This window comes from Oncorhynchus mykiss, chromosome 25 (genome assembly GCF_057628025.1).
Source record: "Oncorhynchus mykiss isolate SJ-2025 chromosome 25, ASM5762802v1, whole genome shotgun sequence".
Taxonomy (NCBI): Eukaryota; Metazoa; Chordata; class Actinopteri; order Salmoniformes; family Salmonidae; genus Oncorhynchus; species Oncorhynchus mykiss.
Window position 1 is genome coordinate 63,762,066 of NC_143046.1, and position 22,775 is coordinate 63,784,840.

General features: G+C 43.8%; 1 protein-coding gene across 1 annotated transcript in view; it reads right to left on the bottom strand.

Annotated features, from left to right (window-relative positions):
* The window catches only part of LOC110505486 (RAC-alpha serine/threonine-protein kinase), a 47,173-nt gene that overhangs the window by 20,151 nt on the left and 4,247 nt on the right, over positions 1–22,775 (bottom strand). Inside the window, exon 2 of the mRNA XM_021584738.3 lies at positions 14,079–14,246. Coding sequence (XP_021440413.1) covers positions 14,079–14,124 — 46 coding nt within the window. The 5' untranslated portion in view covers positions 14,125–14,246. The remainder of the gene's footprint in view (positions 1–14,078; positions 14,247–22,775) is intronic.

A 22,775-nucleotide genomic window follows, 5' to 3' on the forward strand; every position in this document is an offset into this window, starting at 1 on the left:
AAACGTGGTGGTGGCAGCATCATGGTTTGGGCCTGCTTTTCTTCAGCAGGGACAGGGAAGATGGTTAAAATTGATGGGAAGATGGATGGAGCCAAATACAGGACCATTCTGGTAGAAAACCTGATGGAGTCTGCAAAAGACCTGAGACTGTGACGGAGATTTGTCTTCCAACAAGACAATGGTCCAAAACATAAGGCAAAATCTACAATGGAATGGTTCAAAAATAAACATATCCAGGTGTTAGAATGGCCAAGTCAAAGTCCAGACCTGAATCCAATCGAGAATCTGTGGAAAGAACTGAAAACTGCTGTTCACAAATGCTCTCCATCCAACCTCACTGAGCTCGAGCTGTTTTGCAAGGAGGAATGGGAAAAAATTTCAGTCTCTCGATGTGCAAAACTGATAGACATACCCCAAGCGACTTACAGCTGTAATCGCAGCAAAAGGTGGCGCTACAAAGTATTAACTTAAGGGGGCTGAATAATTTTGCACGCCCAATTTTTCAGTTTTTGATTTGTTAAAAAAGTTTGAAATATCCAATAAATGTCGTTCCACTTCATGATTGTGTCCCACTTGTTGTTGATTCTTCACAAAAAAATACAGTTTTATATCTTTATGTTTGAAGCCTGAAATGTGGCAAAAGGTCGCAAAGTTCAAGGGACCCGAATACTTTCGCAAGGCACTGTATTTACTTTACATAAAGTTGTATGGTTCAATAACCAAAATACATTTTTCAAAGTCAAGGTGTGAATCTTAATTCGGTCACATAAAACATTTTTTTTTTTAAACGAGGGAGATTTAACCATCATTCTGTTACCAAACTTTATATCTGAACTGAGTAAATGTGTTTTTGCATTTTTTTCTGTGGAAATTGTTAAAATTTGTTAAAAAGTAGTCCTTGCACATATAGTTGTATAGTTGTTCAATGGTTTTGTTTGGCATACTTTTTCTTTTGAATTTTTTAGCCCTTTTTCTCCCCAATTTCGTGGTATCCAATTGTTTAGTATCTTGTCTCATCGCTACAACTCCTGTACGTACGGGCTCGGGAGAGACGAAGGTTGAAAGTCACGCGTCCACCGATACACAACCCAACCAAGCCGCACTGCTTCTTAACACAGCGCGCATCCAACCCGGAAGCCAGCCGCACCAATGTGTCGGAGGAAACACCGTGCACCTGGCAACCTTGGTTAGCGCGCACTGCGCCCGGCCCGCCACAGGAGTCGCTGGTGCGCGATGAGACAAGCACATCCCTACCGACCAAGCCCTCCCTAACCCGGACAACGCTAGGCCAAATGTGTGTCGCCCCACGGACCTCCCGGTCGCGGCCGGTTACGACAGAGCCTGGGCGCGAACCCAGGGACTCTGATGGCACAGCTGGCGCTGCAGTACAGCGCCCTTAACCACTGCGCCACCCGGGAGGCCCGTTTGGCATACTTTTTAAATTGAAAATTTCAGCATAATTCTGTTACCATGGAACTGCCCATATGTTACCGTGTTGTGTAGTTTTCTTCAGAACTGGTGCCATTACTGAATGTGTCTGAATGGTTTGTGAGCTGACGCCGTACTTTAAATGACCTTTAAAAAACAGACACATTCATCAAAAAACTTCTACTTAACTTACCAAGGTGAACAGTCTATTCTGACAAAAATAATTCACTCAAACTAATGAAAAGAAATCCAGATTGTACCTAGATACGGTTTTCAATGTCAGTACATTGTAAAAGAAAGAGCGGGTGACCGATTTGGATCTACAATGAACAAAAATATAAATGCAACATGTAAAGTGTTGGTATCATGTTCCATTGCATTTTATCGATGGCAAGTTGAATGCAGAGATACCGTGACAAGATCCTGAGGCCCATTGTCGTGCCATTCATCCACTGCCATTACCTCATATTTCAACATGATAATGCATGGCCCCATGTCGCAAGGATCTGTACACAATTCCTGGAAGCTGAAAATGTCCCAGTTCTTCCATGGCCTGCATAATCACCAGACATGTCATCCATTGAGCATGTTTGGGATGCTCTGGATCGACGTGTAAGACAACGTGTTCCAGTTCCTGACAATATTCAGAAACTTCGCACAGGAGTGGGACAACATTCCACAGGCTACATTCAACAGCCTGATCAACTCTATGCGAAGGAGATGCATCGCACAGCATGAGGCAAATGGTGATCACACTAGATACTAACTGGTTTTCTGATCCACGCCCCTACCTTTTTTTTTTCAAGGTATAGGTGTAGGGACCAATGGATGTATATCTGTATTCCCAGTCATGTGAAATAAATAGAATAGGGTCTAATGATTTTTATTTCAATTAACTGATTTCTTTATATGAACTGTAACTCAGTCAAATCTTTGAACTTGTTGCATATTGCGTTTATATTTTTGCTCAGTGTACATTAATACTACCATTTGACACAGAGGACATTCACAAGTCAGCTTAGCTTAAGAGGCCCAGGCAGTCAGTGTGTCATTGAAAAGAAGATTAAGGGAAAAATGTAAAAGGGAGAGCATGCTGTATAGAGTGTCAGAGGTTAGCTTGCGAGTCTGAGAAGCGTCATGTTCGCTCTGTCTCTACGTGACAACGGCAGGAATGTGAGGTCCCGGCTGCCACAGCTAGCTCTTTAATAAACACATCATGCAACATTCATCACACTGCAAAGGAGAGGCCAACCCCTGTGATCTGTCTGGCATCACAGGCACATAAGAGTACAGACACAGACAGAGAGACACAGACACAGAGAGAGACAGAAAGAGAGAGGGAGGAATGAGTGGAAAATAAATTTTAAGAAAGGGGAGAAGAGGTCAGACAAAACAAGCCCCTCTCAGCACAGTGCCCACACCCAGTGGTTGGACTTCCTGAGGGGGCTGCTGTGGTGGTTTTGTCCCTGCCTGGCCGTCCATTCATAGTTTGGGGATGAGAGAGAAGAAGGGAGTCAGTGGTAACTGTGTGAGTGTATGTGTAGAGCTGAGGTTTTCAACCTGTGGTTTTCAATCATTTATATAAAAAAATATATATCAAATAAAAATCTTCCAAAATTAGTAACAGTTGGGAGTATTAATGGTATTTAATACATTTTACATTACTTTCCACAATGCCACAATGCCAATTGTTAATAATGATAAACCTTTAAATTGTTAGTCACTGCTAAAATGGACAATTTGACAGCCAAGATAAAGGTAAAAAACAAAAATCTGCATCTCCGCGAATGGTGGTCCTGAAAAGCTTTTGACAGTGATTTGGTTGTCCCCGGAATGGAAAAGGTTGGGAACCGCAGTTGTAAAGCACATCGGGAAGAGAAGGGTTGCGGATTAAGGAATTCAAACGCCAAAGCAGGGGGAGAGGGGTGTGTGTGTCTCTTTTGTTGGTTATTCCTCAGTCACCCCCTCCATCCCTTCAGCCCTTTTCTGCTGGGCCCTGCCTGTAGACTGCAGCTGCAGCCTACAGCCCTGCGCCCTGCATCTCAATGAGCCTCTGTGCCGCTCCAGAGGAGAAGGGGCTCCCTGATGGAAGGGTCACCACTCTGTACCACCACCCCAATACTGCTCCCATCCTCATCCCAGCCAGCCCCGGGACTCAGGGCCTCTGGGCAGCCCCTCTCCCCATGACCATATAAGGCAGACAAGGCTCACAACAGGCCCGCTCACATGCCAGGCTAAACCGCCCAGGAGTTTGGGCTCCTTCATTCTTTCTTTTCTTCCTGCTGTCCCCCTCTTCTTTTGTTGGCCCATCTCTTTCTCCCATGCAGCTGGATGGGACTGCACTGCCGGGGCTTTGGCAGCAGCCTCAACAGGTCGCAGGGAAGGGCCGCCTCAGCCTCCACTGCAGCCCTCTCTTCATCTCCCCCTCCCGCTTTGCTGCTGCGGCTGCTGCTGCTACAGGAAAAAAGGGGGGACACGGGGAGGGGGTGCGGAGTCTGCCCCTCTTTCTCACGCTCGTAAGAAAGCCCTCACTTCTTCTCCACAGCAAATGACACCTGCTTATTACCATAGACACACTGTGGGAAGTACACCCTGCTTTTCTGTGTGTGAAATTTGGCCCCTCCTTTTGGTAAACAAGCCGACCATGGATTAGTTAACTGGGTTACTGCATGACAAACAAATAAACACACATTATTCAGTTCAAATGAGTGCCAATTAACTTTAAATGACCAGGGAACAGTCTATCACTCTTAAATGATACAATCATGTATAATAAAAGGGGGACATTACATTTCTACCTTTAGGAGAGGTAAGGCCAATTCAAATACATTTGTTAGGGTATATCTGTCTGTGATCCATAATGACAAGTTGTCCCTGAGCCAGATGAGGCACTACGTGTAATCTGGGTGTGTATCATGATGATGGTCTGATGAACGTGACAGCAGCCTGAACATACAGTCACAGTCAGGCTCTATGGACAGCTGAGCAGCCCTGCCTGTCCACACTCCACCTCTCTCGCTGTCCCAGCTGCCGGGGAGAGCCAGTGATGTGATTGATGTCAGACTGGGAGCGCCACACCAGTCAGAAGCAGCTTCCGCCTCGGCTCTGTGTTGTCAGCAGGGTCATTATCCTGGCAAAGGGGAGGGAGGAGCTGGAGAAGGGAGAGAGGGCGAGGAGGTTGTGGTGGGGGGGCGACTGGCAGAGGCAGAGAAGAAATGAGAGGATTAAGAAAGAGGGAGAGGAGGAAGAGAGTGGGAGTAGGAAGCAGGATATGGGGTAAAGAGAGAAAAGGGGGACAGAGAGAATTGAATAAAGAAAGTAAGTGACAAATACAGAGAGAGAGAGAGGGGTAGGGGGAGCACAGCCAGGAGCCACAGTTGTGGAGCAGGAGGATGTTGCACAGAAAAGTAAGCACACAGCGGGCTCACTGCGAGCGGAGACAAGTGACGGAGGTGGCTCTCCCTGGCCTCCTGTTCCCCTACCATCCAGCCTGCCTGTCGACAGCTGTACCCAGACAATGTACTTATCTCCACCACATTTAGCAGGAGGCTGCTTCCCATTACCAGAGCAGGGGGCCCTGCTGACACCCAGACACCAGGCAGAGCACTCCCCTCCTGGGGAGCAACCCTCTGCTGCTGCCCCTGAATCTGCTTCTGGCGTTTAAAGTTTGGTTACTGGTACAGTTTTAGCTAGCTGGGTGGCGTGAGTGTGGACAGGGCATAATGGCCCTGGGGCAGCCCCTGCTGCTATAGTGAGGTGGTGTGTGTGTATGAGCAGGACCAGTGTGTGGCCTATGGCAGGCTGTAACCTAATGAAGGGTGTGTGTGAAGGAGGCGAGGCGAGCCTGTCGGTAAAGCTGGCAGCCAGACAAAGTCCTGGGGTGATCAGCATTGCAGTGTCATGAGACAGAGTTAATCAGTTGGGTCGGTTCCTTTGAAAAGCAAAAACAGAACACACCCAGTTCCCTTTTACTGCTTTGATACTAAGAAAAGACATCTTGAAAGATGTGTAAAAACAAGTTTCTAAATGGTGTGTGGTTGTATGAGAAGCAACCATATTAGGTACTCAAAAACGTGCATGCATGCTTACATAAAGTCGTGGCCAAAAGTTGAGAATGACACAAATATTACTTTTCACAAAGTTTGCTGCTTCATTGTCTTTAGATATTGGTCAGATATTAATATGGAATACTGAAGTAGAATTACAAGCATTTCATAAGTGTCAAAGGCTTTTATTAATTACATGATGTTGATGCAAAGAGCCAATACTTGCAGTGTTGACCCTTCTTTTTCAAGACCTCTGCAATCTACCCTGGCATGTTGTCAATTAACTTCTGGGCCACATCTTGACTGATGGCAGCCCATTCTTGCATAATCAATGCTTGGAGTTTGTTAGAATTTGTGGGGTTTTGTTTGTCCACCCACCTCTTGAGGATTGACCACAAGTTCTCAATGGGATTAAGGTCTGGGGAGTTTCCTGGCCATGGACCCAAAATATTAACGTTTTGTTCCCCGAGCCACTTAGTTATCACCTTTTCCTTATGGCAAGGTGCTCCATCATGTTGGAAAAGGCATTGTTCGTCACCAAACTGTTCCTGGATGGTTGGGAGAAGTTGCTCTCGGAGGATGTGTTGGTACCATTCTTTATTCATGGCTGTGTTCTTAGGCAAAATTGTGAGTGAGCCCACTCCCTTGGCTGAGAAGCAACCCCACATGAATGGTCACAGGATGCTTTACTGTTGGCATGACACAGGACTGATGGTAGTGCTCACCTTGTCTTCTCAGAACAAGCTTTTTTCTGGATGCCCAAAACAATCGGAAAGAGGATTCAGAGAAAATGACTTTACCCCAGTCCTCAGCAGTCTAATCCCTGTACCTTTACAGAATATCAGTCTGTCCCTGATGTTTTTCCTGGAGAGAAGTGGCTTCTTTGCTGCCCTTCTTGACACCAGGCTATCTTCCAAAAGTCTTCGCCTCACTGTGCGTGCAGATGCACTCACACCTGCCTGCTGCCATTCCTAAGCAAGCTCTGTACTGATGATGCCCCGATCCCGCAGGTGAATCAACTTTAGGAGGACGGTCCTGGCGCCCTTTCTTGGGCGCCCTGAAGCCCTTCACAACTATTGAACCGCTCTCCTTGAAGTTCTTGATGATCCGATAAATGGTTGATTTAGGTGCAATCTTACTGGCAGCAATATCCTTGCCTGTGAAGACCTTTTTGTCCAAAGCAATGAAGACGGCACGTGTTTCCTTGCAGGTAGCCATGGCTGACAGAGGAAGAACAATGATTCCAAGCACCACCCTCCTTTTGAAGCTTCCAGTCTGTAATTCGAACTCTATCAGCATGACAGAGTGATATCCAGCCTTGTCCTCGTCAACACTCACACCTGTGTTAACGAGAGAATCCCTGACATGTCAGCTGGTCCTTTTGTGGCAAGGCTGAAATGCAGTGGAAATGTTTTTGGGGAATTATATTTATTTGCATGGCAAAGAGGGACTTTGCAATTAATTGCAATTCATCTGATTACTCTTCATAACATTCTGGAGTATATGCAAATTGCCTTCATACAAACTGAGGCAGCAGACTGTGGAAATTAATGTTTGTGTCATTCAAAACATTTGACCACGACTGTACATACATACCCACATAACAAAACGATCGATAATATGTCTGAACCGATGTATCGGGCCGATATCGGCCTCTTCTAGTCTATCGGCTATCAGCCCTTCTCTATCGGCTTAGCCGATAGTCCCTTTACATAGCAAAGGTGCTGCTATGCCAGCTACCTCTCACCGCCCGAGCCACAAACACTGCTCAATGCAGAGGAATGTCTAGCTGGGGAGAAGAAAAAAAATCAGCAGTAGCAGCAGGCAGCAAGCTAGCTCACTTCAACATGAATGTACAGTATTGAGAAATGGATGAACTGACAGTGACCAAAATCAAACTTGTGTGTCAAATATTAGATTAGTTAAGTCATTAATAATAAGGCTTGTGTCAACATGCCCGGACATGCATGCAATAAGCAAGCTAGATAAGCAGATACCTGTTAGCAAAGATTACGTTAACTAACACCATCTGTGGTGTTAGCTAGCTATTAGCTACTATGCTAGAAAGCTGGCTAGATCAAATCAAATTTTATTTGTCACATGCTTCGAATACAACTTGTCCCAGCTAGCGATGAGGAATCAGCCCAGAAGCGGCCGTTTCCGTCTACCGAAATTCTGCAGAATTTTCGGCATCTTACCAGAATCCCCCCAGAAGTGGCCCGATGAAAATTTAAATAAATGTCATTTTAAATATTACACATACAAATTATACCCATCCACAAAAAAACATTTTGTGTCAGAGAAAACACCATGGTGACCGTGTCAGTGTGCATGCGCCTAGCCCACTACAGGAATCGCTACAGCGCAATTGGACAAGGACATCCCAGCCGGCCAAACCCTCCACTAACTCGGATGACGCTGGGCCAATTGCGCGTTGCCTCATTGGTCTCCCGGGCGCAGACATCACGGGTCTCAAACCAGCATCTGTAGAAACGCAGTTTGCACTGCGATGCATTGTCTTAGACCGCTGCGCCACTCGGCAGGCTCCATCCATAAAGTTTTTCATTCATATCAATTGCCTTGCAAAGTATCAAAATACTACACAGGACTATTAAAGAATTTCTTTAAAATGTTAATTGTATTTTCTGATCACAGAAACAAATGAGGATTTTTTTTTAATGAAATTATGAAAAGTTAATTACATAAAGCAGCCAGTGTAATCATCTGCCAGAGAGTAGCCCCAATCGGCCCGAGACCAAAATAATAAATTTGGGCCAGATCTCAGTCCCAGAATCCTAGCCATAAGTAATACTGCCGAAGGCGGCCCAGACTCTGGCTACATGACGTCGGCCGAGTCTCACCTACAGCCGAGTGCCCCTACCCTCAGCTGGAATCGGCCTAGATCCACTGTGCTAGCTGGGGTGTAGACCTTACAGTGAACTGCTTACTTACAAGCCCTTACCCAACAATGCAGTTAAGAAAATATCTAAAAACATTTTTTTAAAGAAAGAGATCTGAATAACAACTAATTGAAGAGCAGCAGTAAATAACAGTAACGGGGCTTTATACAGGGGGTACCGGTACAGAGTCAATGTGGAGGCTATATACAGTGGGTACCGGTACAGAGTCAATGTGCAGGGGCACCGGTGTTGAGGTAATATGTACATGAATGTAGAGCTATTAAAGTGACTATGCATAGATGATAAACAGAGAGTAGCAGCAGCGTAGTAGGGGAGGGGGGGGGGGGGCAATGCAAATAGTCTGGGTAGCCCTTTGATTAGCTATTCGGGAGTCTTATGGTTTGGGGGTAGAAGCTGTTTAGAAGCTTCTTGGACCTAGACTTGGTACTACAGTACCGCTTGCCGTGCGGTAGCAGAGGGAACAGTCTATTACTAGGGTGGCTGGAGTCTTTGACCATTTTTAGGGCCTTCCTCTGCCACCGCCTGGTATAGAGGTCCTGGATGGCAGGAAGCTTGGCCCCGGTAATGTACTGGGCCGTACAAACTGCCCTCTGTAATGCCTTGCGGTCGGAGGCAGAGCAGTTGCCATACCAGGCAGTGATGCAACCATGTTCTCAATATTGCAGCTGTTGAACCTTATGAGGAGCTGAGGACCCATGCCAAATCTTTTCAGTATCCTATGGGGGAATATGTTTTGTCGTGCCCTCTTCACGACTGTCTTGGTGTGTTTGGACCATGATAGTTTGTTGGCGATGTGGACACCAAGGAACTTGAAGCTCTCAACCTGCTCCAATACAGCCCCATCTATTAGAATGGGGGATGCGCGCATCTCCTTTTTCTGTAGTCCACAATCATCTCCTTTGTCTTGATCACATTGAGGGAGAGGTTGTTGTCCTTGTACCACACAGTCAGGTCTCTGACCTCCTCATAGGCTGTCTCATCGTTGTCAGTGATCAGGCCTACCACTCGTGTCATCAGCAAACTTAAGGATGGTGTTGGAGTTGTGCTTGGCCGTGCAGTCAAGTGTGAACAGTGAGTACAGGAAGGGACTGAGCATGCAGCCCTGAGGGGCCCCCATGTTGAGGATCAGCATGGCAGATGTGCTGTTACCTATCCCGTACCACCTTGGAGCGGTCCGTCAGGAAGTCCAGGCTCCAGATGCAGAAGGAGGTGTTAAGTCCCAGGGTCCATTGTTTAGTGATGACCTTTGAGGGCACTATGGTGTTGAAAGCTGAGCTGTCGTCAAAGAATAGCATTCTCACATAGGTGTTCCTTTTGTCCAGGTGCAAAAGGGCAGTGTGGAGTGCAATAGAAAATTGCATCATCTGTGGATCTGTTGATGCGGTATGCAAATTGGAGTGGGTCTAGGGTTTCTGGGATAATGGTGTTGTGACTCGCAGGTGTCCAGTCATGATTTACTCCATGGGATCACATCCAATAAGCATCAACCCAGTCAGTGTGACACAGAGAATAAACCGAACACCCCACTTCTGAGGCAGGCTGGGTAAGTGAGTAACGGACTGCACACAGTGATGATGTTCTGGGAACATCATAAAAACCTGTGTGCTGGAGCTCTCTTTCTTCTCCTCTCTGCTTCCTCGCTCCCTCCCTCTGCTCTCGCCTCTAAGCCAGCTGAGCGTGCTACCCAAATTCAACAGTTGTTGTGGCCTTCGTTAGCCTAACGAGGGGGTCAGCTCTTTATACTTGTCAGAGAGCAAATGAGTCCAATGAACAAGGGCTGCCTGGAAGAGAGAGGGATAACGAGCACAGTTCTGTTATACTTCACTGAGTTATTGGCCACGGCGCTCACATGGAATCTAGAGAACCTACAATCTGCCTCTGATGTTGGATGGTGCACTCCACCTTTGATGGAAACTTTAGACAAATAGGCTTTAGAAGAGCCCTTGAATGTAGCCACCACTAGAGGTATAATATAAACTGTGTGGTTGGTGTCAAGGAGATCCAAAACATTTACAGCAGGGATCATCAACTAGATTCAGCCGTGGGCCATTTTTTTTCTTGAGCAGATGGTCGGGGGTCTGGAACATAAAACAAATATTTTTACAAAATAATTTCAAACCTTAATTACATTCGGGGACATTGCCCTGAGTAGGGTGCAGTCTTCCGGATGGGACGTTAAAACTGTTGTCCTGACCCTCTGTGGTCATTCAAAATCTCATTGCAATTATTTTAGGAGTAGCTAAATGCCCCCAACATGGCCAGATAATCATCCCCCGTCATTCCTAATTGGCATATATCACTCCTCACCTCTCCACCTGATGTGTGGTGAGCGTTCTGGCACAAAAATGGTCACCGTGCATCACTGAGGTGGGTGCTACACATTGCTGGTGGATGAGGGGAGTTTCCCACCACTTTGTAAAGTGTGTTGAGTACCTCAGTTGGTAGAACAGCACTATAAAAATCAAATTAACCATTTGTACACGATCACATATTATGTGTGGAAATATTTGGGAATAGATTTCCAAAATTAAAAATCACTTGGAGCTGGTTTCCTGGTATTTTTACAGTCTTATGTCAAACAATGAAAAATTAACCAATAAAAATATATATATTTTTTGCTAAATAAAACCACTCGCGGGCCAAATTTGACTCAAGGGCCGCTAGTTGGGGACCCCTGATTTACAGATTAGGTTATGACCACATTGAGATTGTGTCCCAAAATCCTGGATGGAGCCAGTGGTTTTTCAATGGGAGTCATCAATTGTCAGATGAATGACAACAGAAATGATTGTCCGACTAAACATGCAAAATAATGACATATGTCAATGATGTAGTGGGAAGGCTGATGGAGTGGGAATGTGTGGTCTGATGTTGGGCATCACCCGACTGAGCTGGGCCTATCTGGAACAAAGATACAGAACAGTGGCCGTTCTGTGGCTTAGACTGGCTGAAGTTTACTTTCTTTACTGTGCCATTGTCTGGCAGCAAAAGGGAACTACAAAACTGGCTTACAGTCACGTGCCCAAATGATGAATCAAACAGGAATCAGGGTTAGGAGGGTTAAGGATGGTATGGATGTTCTCAGTTCCCAGCCAGACTAGACCTGAGCTGCTCCACTCCGTGGCGTGTCTGGAGCATAGAATGCAGTCGTGATAGCACGTCATTAAAGGGGCATTTCTGGGGCACTGGGCAAGCCACAGTCAACAGCACTGCCACCTACCTGGAAGTCCCTTCAGAATGCTGCAGAAGCCCGCCTCAATCACGTGCCATCAAACATATACTGTAATGAGTTGTAGACATCAGTCCTGCATTGTCCTGTGACTGCAGTCCACAATATTAAACAGTGCTATCATAAGACATGGTAGTGGTAGGGTTAGAGAGTCAGATCAAACTAAAAGGTTCACAGAATAAGGGCGGCTGGCTAATGGTGATGGCCAGCAGAAGCTCGTTACTGCATACTCAACTTCTGTGCTGTGGCACTAGGGCAGAGACGGGGTGACAGTGACGTGACATTAAAATCCGTTCTGTCAAGTAAACGGGCAGCAAGCAGGCAGACGCCCTCCAATCAAAACAGAGTTGCTCTGGGTGACATTTCACCGGGCACAGCTGCTAGGGTATGACAGCATGCCAACTCCCTATTCCTGAAGGTTTGTTTATTTGTATATTTTCTTTGTTCTTCAATAATTCAAGGTTAAGATGTGACTTTAGCTCAAGGAGTTTGTTTTTCACCTCACCTGTCACTATTTGACATTTTACGCTGGCAATCTTTCAGAAACCTCCCCGCTTCCTTATCACTCTGGCAAGGAATAGCGGAAATAGACATACTGTTTGCCAACTTACCAAGTGTGTCAGTGAGGTAAAGATGTTAAAGTCACATGCACGATGTAAAAAGAAATTGACCCCGTCAGAAGAACTAGACACCCTTAGAAAGATCCTCTTTAGCTAACATTTGTTATTAAATCAGAACTCTTCTAAATGATGAACTTTGGTCCATATACTTCCAACAAGGCAAATGGTGTTTAATCTTTCCTTGTTATTTGTCTCGTTTGGTTTTTCATATATTGCCTCTGGTTATCCAGACAACATCTCTTACATCTGAAGGCATCAGACTGATCTGTGTTCCTCAACCTCTGGCCATGTCCCAAGAATCCAAGGGTGTCAGATATTGATTACCTTGGTGTTTTATGTAAACGAGAAGGCAGTAGTACTGAAACGACAAGTCAGTAGTACCTAGTGTTGCTCACTCCACCCCAGGGAAGCATCGTCACTGGTTGCATCAGTGTGCATGGGCCTGGGTCAGCCTGCGAAGCTTGCCTCGGGTGACTATGTTATGACACAGGGCCCTGTTGTGTTCCTGCTGAGGTCTTAAGGAGAGCATACTGCGTAGCATGCTGTTCCCTGGCTTACAGCCTCTGGGACTCTCCTCTCCTAGGGGGGAATTCCGACCCGAGTTAAGCGTATGTAAATGGCCATGAATTCCCTTTTGATGTACTTTTATCTCTATGCATATTCTGACTTTGAATTTAAGCGTGCGAATAGCACGCTATTCATCCCCTATTCGTTTGGGGGTGGAGATCAAAGAAATGAAGATGTGGCAGAGGTGTGTCTACAGATACGGCGTATTCTGACCTTGACTTAACGCCCTCGTAACTCTACCACCTTCACGTGCAATGACATCATGAATAAGGTGGAACAACCTGTTGGTTCCAAGTGGAACCACATCTACTTTATTTTCCCCACTAGAAATAACACTATTCTCCATGCACTATGAAAGCCAGACCATACATGGCAAAGTTTAAACCTGGAGCACAGTTCACGACAACTGGACCGTTGTCCCAGTTCCATGATAAATGAGAATTATGAGGGTAGATTAAAAGACCTTATAACCCCTATTGTACACTTTTCTCACCTTCCAATATTACATGGATTGAACAATTGAATATGGCAACTTTCAGGATGAATCAAACTGTATTTTTGATTCTAATATATTTTGTGCATAAAGGCTCTCCAAATAAATAAATACTTTCCTAACCCTAAATAATATACAAGATTAGAGTATTTTTAGATCTAACAAGCAGTGCTAAAAAGAAGAACATGTGTATTTACATGGCTTTATTTAATTGACCCCTAATATTCTGAACAGTTCTCTCCATATAGTCTGTCGAGAAAATTCTCATTAAAATAGGAGTACTAAATGTAATGGGATGACATTAGATACATGTACTGAGAACCCTATTGAATGAAAACTCCACAAAAAAAATCTGTTGGCCAGCAAGTGGGAGGGTTTTCAGCAGTTAAATTAAATGTATTCAGCAAGCGCAAGGGAACCACACCTGCATACGGTAAGTCTGAATACCGACTCCAGAGAAGTGCATAGGAAAGGCGTGCGTAGGAAAGGCATACATTTGCTGAGTCTGAATCTGGCCCCTAGTGACATGTTCCCCTGTCTGTCTCCTGAGCCTGTGTCCCTGGGACCACACCCCTGATCCCACTCTGTGCTGGAAGATTCCCTTTTACCCTGTGTTGGGGGAGCTATAGCTCCAACTTTGAGGAGTGTGTGTGTACACACACACACACACACACACACACACACACGCACACACACACACACACACCCGCTCACAGTATCTAAATAAAGAGTAAAGCATCTGTTGATGCAGGGAAATGGTCCAAACCCACTCACCTCTTTTGTGCAGCCATCCCTCCTTCACTATCGCCACATCGGTCATTTTGGTGTACAGGTTGGTGTGTCCAGGGTTGTGACAGGGAGAGACACAGCTCTGTCCCCAAATGTTCTTCGCTCAGGCCAGGGCAGGAGCCTGGAGTCTAGGGCCGTCTTTTCACCAGTTACCTATTAGTGTCAAAGGAAGAGTAAAGCTTAGCCTCATCTGGACAATAACGTTAACCCCCCAGTGAACATCCGTGCAACTCAGTGAAAACAAGTTGGTCTGTTCAGACAGTGGAAAATAGTTGTGGTGGGTACTACTCCAGCATCACTCCCACACGAGGATCTAGTCAGAACCTCCGACTCCACCACAGGGGAAACCACTTCTAAACGAATGACAAAGTCCTGTGACCAGTGGAAGGGCCTGCAGAAATCCCCTTCCATGGGCCATCAGTTTCGCTGCCATTTCAGGGAGGGAAACCTGTTCCACCGTCAAGACCTTTCCATCCCGTGAAATGGAATAGAAAGACATCCTTGAGCTTTGTGTGGATTCAGAGCACAATCAATTCCCATGCCTTTTACAAGATAGCCAGCCCCGTTGAGCCACAGATGACTCTCATACCATCCACTGAAATCTACTTATCCTCCAGAGCGCCATCAGCCCATCATCAAAAAAGAGGCCAGTTAATGTGACCTCATCACTTGGTGACAACAACAGGAAGCAGAGTGGATATTGACAGGCTGGGAGTTAGTCCCATCTGAAGGAGCCCTGGGCCTAATACTGCACATCCCACAATAAGCCAGCCTGATAGGTCCCTTTCACATCCATTGAATTGTTTACAAATCGTTATGAGTGAAGCAATATTCATTGGAAACACTGTTGGAATTAGAGGTCGACAGATTAATCGGAATGGCCGATTAATTAGGGCCGATTTCAAGTTTTCATAACAATCGGAAATCTGTATTTTTGGGCACCAATTTTTTTTTCTACCTTTATTTATCTAGGCAAGTCAGTTAAGAACACATTCTTATTTTCAATGACGGCCTAGGAACGGTGGGTTAACTGCCTTGTTCAGGGGCAGAACGACAGAGTTTCACATTGTCAGCTCGGGGTTTCCAATCTTGCAACCTCACAGTTAACTAGTCCAGCCCAATAGGAGACTGCCTGTTACGCGAATGCAGTAAGCCAAGGTAAGTTTAATGCTAGCTAGCAACTTATCTTATAAAAAACGATCAATCATAATCACTAGTTGACTACACATGGTTATTACTAGATATTATCTAGCGTGTCCTGCGTTGCATATAAGTATCTGACTGAGCGGTGGTAGGCAGAAGCAGGCGCGTAAACATTCATTCTTTCACTATAACATTCATGTTGTGCATCAAGCATTGCACTGTTTATGACTTCAAGCCTATCAACTACTGAGATGAGGCTGGTGTAACCGAAGTGAAATGGCTAGCTACTTAGCGCGCGCTAATAGTGTTTCAAATGTCACTCGCTCTGAGCCTTCTAGATGTTCCCCTTGCTCTGCATGGGTAACACTGCTTCGATAGTGGCTGTTGTCGTTGTGTTGCTGGTTCGAGCCCAGGGAGGAGCGAGGAGAGGGACAGAAGCTATACTGTTACACTGGCAATACTAAAGTGCCTATAAGAACATCCAGTAGTCAAAGGTTAATGAAATACAACTCGTATAGAGGGAAATAGTCCTATAATTCCTATAATAACTACAACCTAAAACTTCTTACCTGGGAATATTGAAGACTCATGTTAAAAGGAACCACCAGCTTTCATATGTTCTCATGTTCTGAGCAAGGAACTGAAACGTTAGCTTTCTTACATAGCACATTTGCAATTTTACTTTCTTCTCCAACACTTTGTTTTTGCATTATTTAAACCAAATTGAACATGTTTCATTTTTTACTTGAGGCTAAATAGATTTTATTGATGTATTATATTAAGTTAAAAATAAGTGTTCATTCAGTATTGTTGTAATTGTCATTATTACAAATTATTATTATTTATTTTTTTAATCGGCCGATTAATCGGTATCGGCTTTTTTTGGTCCTCTAATAATCGGTATCGGCGTTGAAAAATCATAATCGGTCGACCTCTAGTTGGAATCAAATGTATTCAATTATTGCAGTAGCACATTGTTCTCCAGTCCTCTCTGGTGGTGGCTGGGACTGTCATATTTGGTAGAGACAAAGCTCTGAGGGAAACTGTCCACTGGAGCAGAGTAGACCACATTGAGATCATTTCAAACTGTGATCACAAACCTAGACCAAGCCTCTGCACTCTCAGACGTCGCTACTGTGGGCTGTGGAAAAGCTGGGACACCGCCAGGACTCAGCCACCACTGCAGCCACTGAATGAACCCAGTACCCCGACAGCAGGTCACATGGTCCAGTGGGCCCCGCCTGCGTGCCTTGCTCGCTCACTCTCCCTCCCTGCCTGCTTGCCTTTCAATCATTCATCATTCTGGCTATCGCTCCAGGGGCCACCCCATTCAATGCAAATCAGTGTCATGCAGCAGGGAAGCCACACACAGAGCCAGAGAGAGCCAAAAAGAGAGAGAGACCTAACACACTTAAATTAAATCAAAAACAGAAGCATTTTACATCTGGCTAGAAATAAATAAGGAAATGATCTCAACAGAGAAAAATGTCCTCCTGTTTGCTACCTATATTCCCCCTAAAGAATCCCCATACTTCAATGAATCCATTTCTCCATTCTAGAGGGGGAGCGCAACAATTTCCGGGCCCAGGGACCTTGTACTAGTCTGTGGTGAACTAAAAGCCAGAACTGGATAAGAAAAACTGACACCCTCAGCACACAGGGGGGACAAACACCTACCTGAAAGGGACAGCATTCCATTCCCCATCCCCTAGACACAACTACAACAACCTAACCCCCCACAATTGGTCACAACTCCTGCAGCTCTGTCGCACACTGGCTATGTACATAGTGAAAGCTATTCTTTGAGGGGACTCCTATGGTAGTACTAGGTACACGTACAGGTCATCCCTTGGCAGCAGTACTACAGTCTACTTTATCAGACCTCAACCAAGAATCTCTCAGGGGGTTCACAGTCAGTCCACTGACACCCCTATCAGATCACAGCAAAATCACAGCCTACTTGAACAGAGCAATACTCAACCATGAGGCATCAAAGCCCAATCAACTGGATGCTATAGATGGAAGGATGATATCCAATCCAAGAAAATGTCCCCAAAAATGTCCTGGACAAAATGTTTCCCTGCAATAGTGAAGGTATACACTTAACAGTAAGAAAGCCTGAACAGTATATTTGACATAACAGCTTAACATATCAAATTGAAAAATATTCAAGGAGAAAACCTAAGAACATTTACAATGAGAAAGGGTTTGCTGTAGCGTGCAAAAACCTAGGAAAGAAATTGAGAAACCTATCCAACCAAAAACACAGCTACCCAGAAAACCATAACATACGCCTTTAATATGGGGAAACACTAGAACAGTAGGGCCTTTCCATTGAAAAGGACCCAATGAGCAACAACATCTGAGATTCACAGAAGCATATCAAATTGGGTGTAAAATGAAAGCTAAGAGTTTTGGGAAATTAAGGTATACAGTGCATTTGGAAAGTATTCAGACCCCTTGACTTCTTCCACATTTTGTTACATTACAGCCTTATTCTAAAAATAATTCTATTATTTTTTCCACCCTAAATCTACACACAATACCCCATAATTACAAAGCAAAAACAGGTTTTTAGGAACGTGTGCAAATGTGTAAAAAAAAAAAAAATAATAATAATAATCAGAAATTACATTTACATAAGTATGCAGACCCTTTACTCTTTGTTGAAGCACGTTTGGCAGTGATTACAGCATCGAGTCATTCTTGGGTATGATGCTACAAGCTTGGCACACCTGTATTTGGGGAGATTCTCCCATTCTTCTCTGCAGATTCTCTCAAGCTCTGTCAGGTTGGATGGGGAGCATCGCTGCATAGCTATTTCAGGTCTCTCCAGAGATGTTCGGTCGGGTTCAAGTCCATGCTGTGGCTGGGCCACTCAAGTACATTCAGAGACTTGTCCCGAAGCCACTACTGCGTTGTTTTGGCTGTGTGCTTAGGGTTGTTGTCCTGTTGGAAGGTGAACCTTCGCCAAAGTCCTGAGCGCTCTGGGGCAGTTTTTTTTATCAATGATCTCTCTGTACTTTACTCCGTTTATCTTTCTCTCGATCCTGACGAGTCTCCCAGTCCCTGCCGCTGAAAAACATCCCTAATGCATGACGCTGCCATCACCATGCTTCACCGTCATGAAGGTGCTATGATTCCTCCAGACGTGAGGCTTTGCATTCAGGCCAAAGAGTTCAATCTTGGTTTTATCAGACCAGAGAATCTTGTCTCTCATGGTCCGAGAGTACTTTAGGTGCATTTTGGCAAACTCCAAGCAGGCTGTCAAGTTCCTTTTACAGAGGGGGGGGGGGGGGGGGGGGCTTCCATCTGGCCACTACCATAATGGCTTGATTGGTGGAGTGCTACAGAGATGGTTGTCCCACAGAAAAACTCTGGAGCTCTGTCAGAGTGACCATCAGGTTCTTGGTCACCTCCCTGACCAAAGCCCTTCTCCCCCGATTGCTCAGTTTGCCCTGGCGGGCAGCTCCAGGAAGAGTCTTGGTGGTTCCAAACTTCTTCCATTTAAGAATGATGGAAGCAACTGTGTTCTTGGGGACCTTCAATGCTGCAGAATGTTTTTTCTACCATTCCCCAGATCTTTGCCTCAACACAATCCTGTCTCGGAGCTCTACGGACAATTCCTTCGACCTCATGGCTTGGTGTTTGCTCTCACATCCAATGTCAACTGTGGGACCATATATAGACAGGTGTGTGCCTTTCTGAATCATGTCCAATCAATTGAATTTACCACAAGTGGACTCCAACTGAGTTGTAGAAACATCAAGGATGATAATGGAAACAGAATGCACTTGAGCTCAATTTCAAGTCTCATAGCAAAGGGTCTAAATAAAAAAATCTGTTTTAAGTTTTTAATAAAATGTGGAAACATTTCTAAAAACCTGTTTTCGCTTTGTCATTATGAGGTATTGTATGTAGATTGATGAGAATAATTTTTTCCATTTTAGAATAAGGCTGTAACCTAACAAAATGTATAAAAAGGGGAAGGGCCTGAACACTTTCCGAATGTAGATATACATTTCTAACATTTACCCATCTTAAATATTAGGCAAAGGTAAAGGCTTTGATTTCTGTATTAACTTCTCTAGGGTAGGGGGCAGCATTTGGATTTTTGGATAAAAAGCGTGCCCAAATTAAACTGCCTTCTACTCAGGCCCAGAAGATAGGATATGCATATAATTAATAGATTTGGATAGAAAACACTCTAGTTTCCAAAACTGTTAAAATAATGTCTGAGTATAATAGAACTGATTTGGCAGGCAAAAACCTGGGAAGAATTCATTCAGGAAGTAGGATTTTTGTTGTTGTAGTTTTCTATTCAATGCCATTACAGTATCCATTGACTTAAGACTCAAATTGCAGTTCCTATGCATTCCACTAGATGTCAGTCTTTCGAAATGGTTTCAGGCTTGTATTCTGAAAAATTAGGGAGTAAGAGCAGTCAATGAGTGGACCCTGCCGTGTCACAGAGCTTTTTCATGCGCGCGACCGAGAGAGTGCCTTTCTTGTTAACCTTTTATGTTGACGACATTATTGTCCGGTTGAAATATGATCGATTATTTAGGCTAAAAACAACCTGAGGATTGAATTTAAACATAGTTTGACATGTTTCTATGAACTTTACAGATAAAATCCAAATATTTTGTCTGCCTGTTGTGACTGCGTTTGAGCCTGTGGATTACTGAAGAAAACCTCAGTTTTGTTCGCGCTTTCGGATATAAAGAGAGACTTTAGCGAACAAAATGAACATTTATTGAATAAATGAATGTCTTCTGTAAACATATGAAGATCATCAAAGGTAAGTGATTCATTTTAGCTCTATTTTTGACTTGTGTAACTCTTCTACTTGGCTGGTTACTGTTTGTAATGATTTGTCTGCTGGGCTATGTTCTCAAATAATCGTATGGTATGCTTTCGCCGTAAAGCATTTTTAAAATCTTACATGTGGTTGGATTCACAAGAAGTTCATCTTTAAACCTATGTAAAATAGTTGTATCTTTTCTGAATTTATATCATGAGTATTTCTGTATTTATATAATGAGTATTTCTGTATTTGGCGCGCTGTAATCTCATTGGATGTTGGCCTGGTGGGACACTATCATCCCACAATACCCAAGGGGGGTTAACCGATGGAAAAGGTGTCTTAGAAAATATCTACCAGGAAAAGTCTTAAGACATCAAAACACAATGTTGATAGTTGCCAGGGGTCGTAACGTCAACACTTATATTTACTGTTGGAGAAATTGTGGCTTGTTATTCCGTTACTAATTTATTTCCCTCATGAGGAGGGAGAATAATGAAAGTTTGCTGAAGTAACAAGTAATGGTAGACCTACCAGTTAGTTATTTTGATTTTACTGGTTAGTGAGCAAATCTCATAATTCTGTTACCAAATTGATAACAGAATTACCAAAAAAAGCCTGTGCAACCAGTACTAGCTCCAGGGAGCCACTAGTTTTGTCCTTGCCGTTTGCCCTTATTTTCACAAATAAAATTGTAAACTTAAGTTTACAAAAATAAAATTGCTTCTGCAATTTTGACACTCCAACAACAAGATGAGAACAAAACTTATTTCAGATTTTTTTTTTTATTATTAAAGAAAAGTTCAAGGGTGCCAATATATTTGTCCGCAACTGTATCGCTTTGCTATTTACACTACTCCAGCAGGAATTCTTTAATGTCCTTCAAGCAGAAAACAGCCATTTCCAGGTGCAGGGAAATGTGCTGCTGTGTGGAGGCTGGAACACGAGGCCCGGGTCCGAGCCCGACTGTATAGACTAGAGGTCGACCGATTAATCAGAATGGCCGATTAATTAGGGCCGATTTCAAGTTTTCATAACAATCGGAAATCGTAATTTTTGGTGCCGATTTATTTTGATACCTTTATTTAACTAGGCAAGTCCGTTAAGAACACATTCTTATTTTCAATTACAGCCTAGGAAAGGTGGGTTAACTGCCTTGTTCAGGGGCAACCTTACAGTTAACTAGTCCAACGCAATAACGACCTGCCTCGCTCTCGTTGCACTCCACAGGGAGACTGCCTGTTACGCGAATGCAGTAAGCCAAGGTAAATTGCTAGCTAGCATTAAACTTATCTTATAAAAAACAATCAATGATAATCACTAGTTATATTGCCTACTAAACTGGATTAGTAGTTATATACCAGGTGAAATTGTGTCATTTCTCTTGCGTTCATTGCACAGAGTCAGGGTATATGCAACAGTTTGGGCTGCCTGGCTCATTGCGCACTAATTTGCCAGAATTTTACATAATTATGACATACATTGAAGGTTGTGCAATGTAACAAGAATATTTAGACTTAGGGATGCGACCCGTTAGATAAAATACCGAACGGTTCCGTATTTCACTGAAATAAACGTTTTGTTTTCTAAATGATAGTTTCCGGATTCAATCATATTTATGACCAAAGGCTCGTAGTTCTGTGTGTTAGTATGTTATAATTAAGTCTGATTTGATAGAGCAGTCTGACTGAGCAGCAGCAGGCCTGTAATCATTCATTCAAACAGCACTTTTGTGCGTTTTGCCAGCAGTTCTTCGCAAGCACAGCGCTGTTTATGACTTCAAGCCTATCAGCCTAATGGCTGGTGTAACCAATGTGAAATGGCTAGCTAGTTAGCTGGGTGTGCGCTAATACTGTTTCAAACGTCACTCGCTTTTAGATTTGGAGTAGTTATTCCCCTTGCGCTGCAAGGGCCGCGGCTTTTGTGGAGCGATGGGTAACGATGCTTCGAGTGTGGCTGTTGTCGATGTGTTCCTGGTTCGAGCCCAGGTAGGGGCGAGGAGGGGGACGGAAGCTATACTGTTACACTGGCAATTCTATAGTGCCTATAAGAACATCCAATAGTCAAAGGTATATGAAATACAAATGGTATAGAGAGAAATAGTCCTATAAATACTATATTAACTACAACCTAAAACCTCTTACCATGGAATATTGAAGTCTCATGTTAAAAGGAACCACCAACTTTCATATGTTCTGAGCAAGGAACTTAAATGTTAGCTTTTTTACATGACACATATTTTACATGGCACATTTTACTTTCTTCTCCAACACTTTGTTTTTGCATTATTTAAACCAAATTGAACATGTTTCATTATTTGTTTGAGGCTAAATTGATTTTATTGCTGTTTTATATTAAGATAAATAAGTGTTAATTCAGTATTGTTGTAATTGTCATTATTACAAATAAAAAAAATAGTCAGATTAATCTGTATCGGCCTTTTTGGTCCTCCAATAATCGGTATCGGTATCGGCGTTGAAAAATCATAATCGGTCGACCTCTAGTATAAACTGAATCAAAAATACAGATGGGCTCCAGAGAGCGGGGAAATTTCATTCAAGCGCACAAATCGGCAGAATTAAATGACAAATCATTCAAATGTATTGATCAATTTGCAAGTAACACAAATTATGTTAAGATGGCTGTTAACATCATCTTCCAAAAGGGCAGTAAGAAAAAGCACAACTAAAATAAATACAATTGTTTGACAACAAACATTAAAACATCAGAAAATA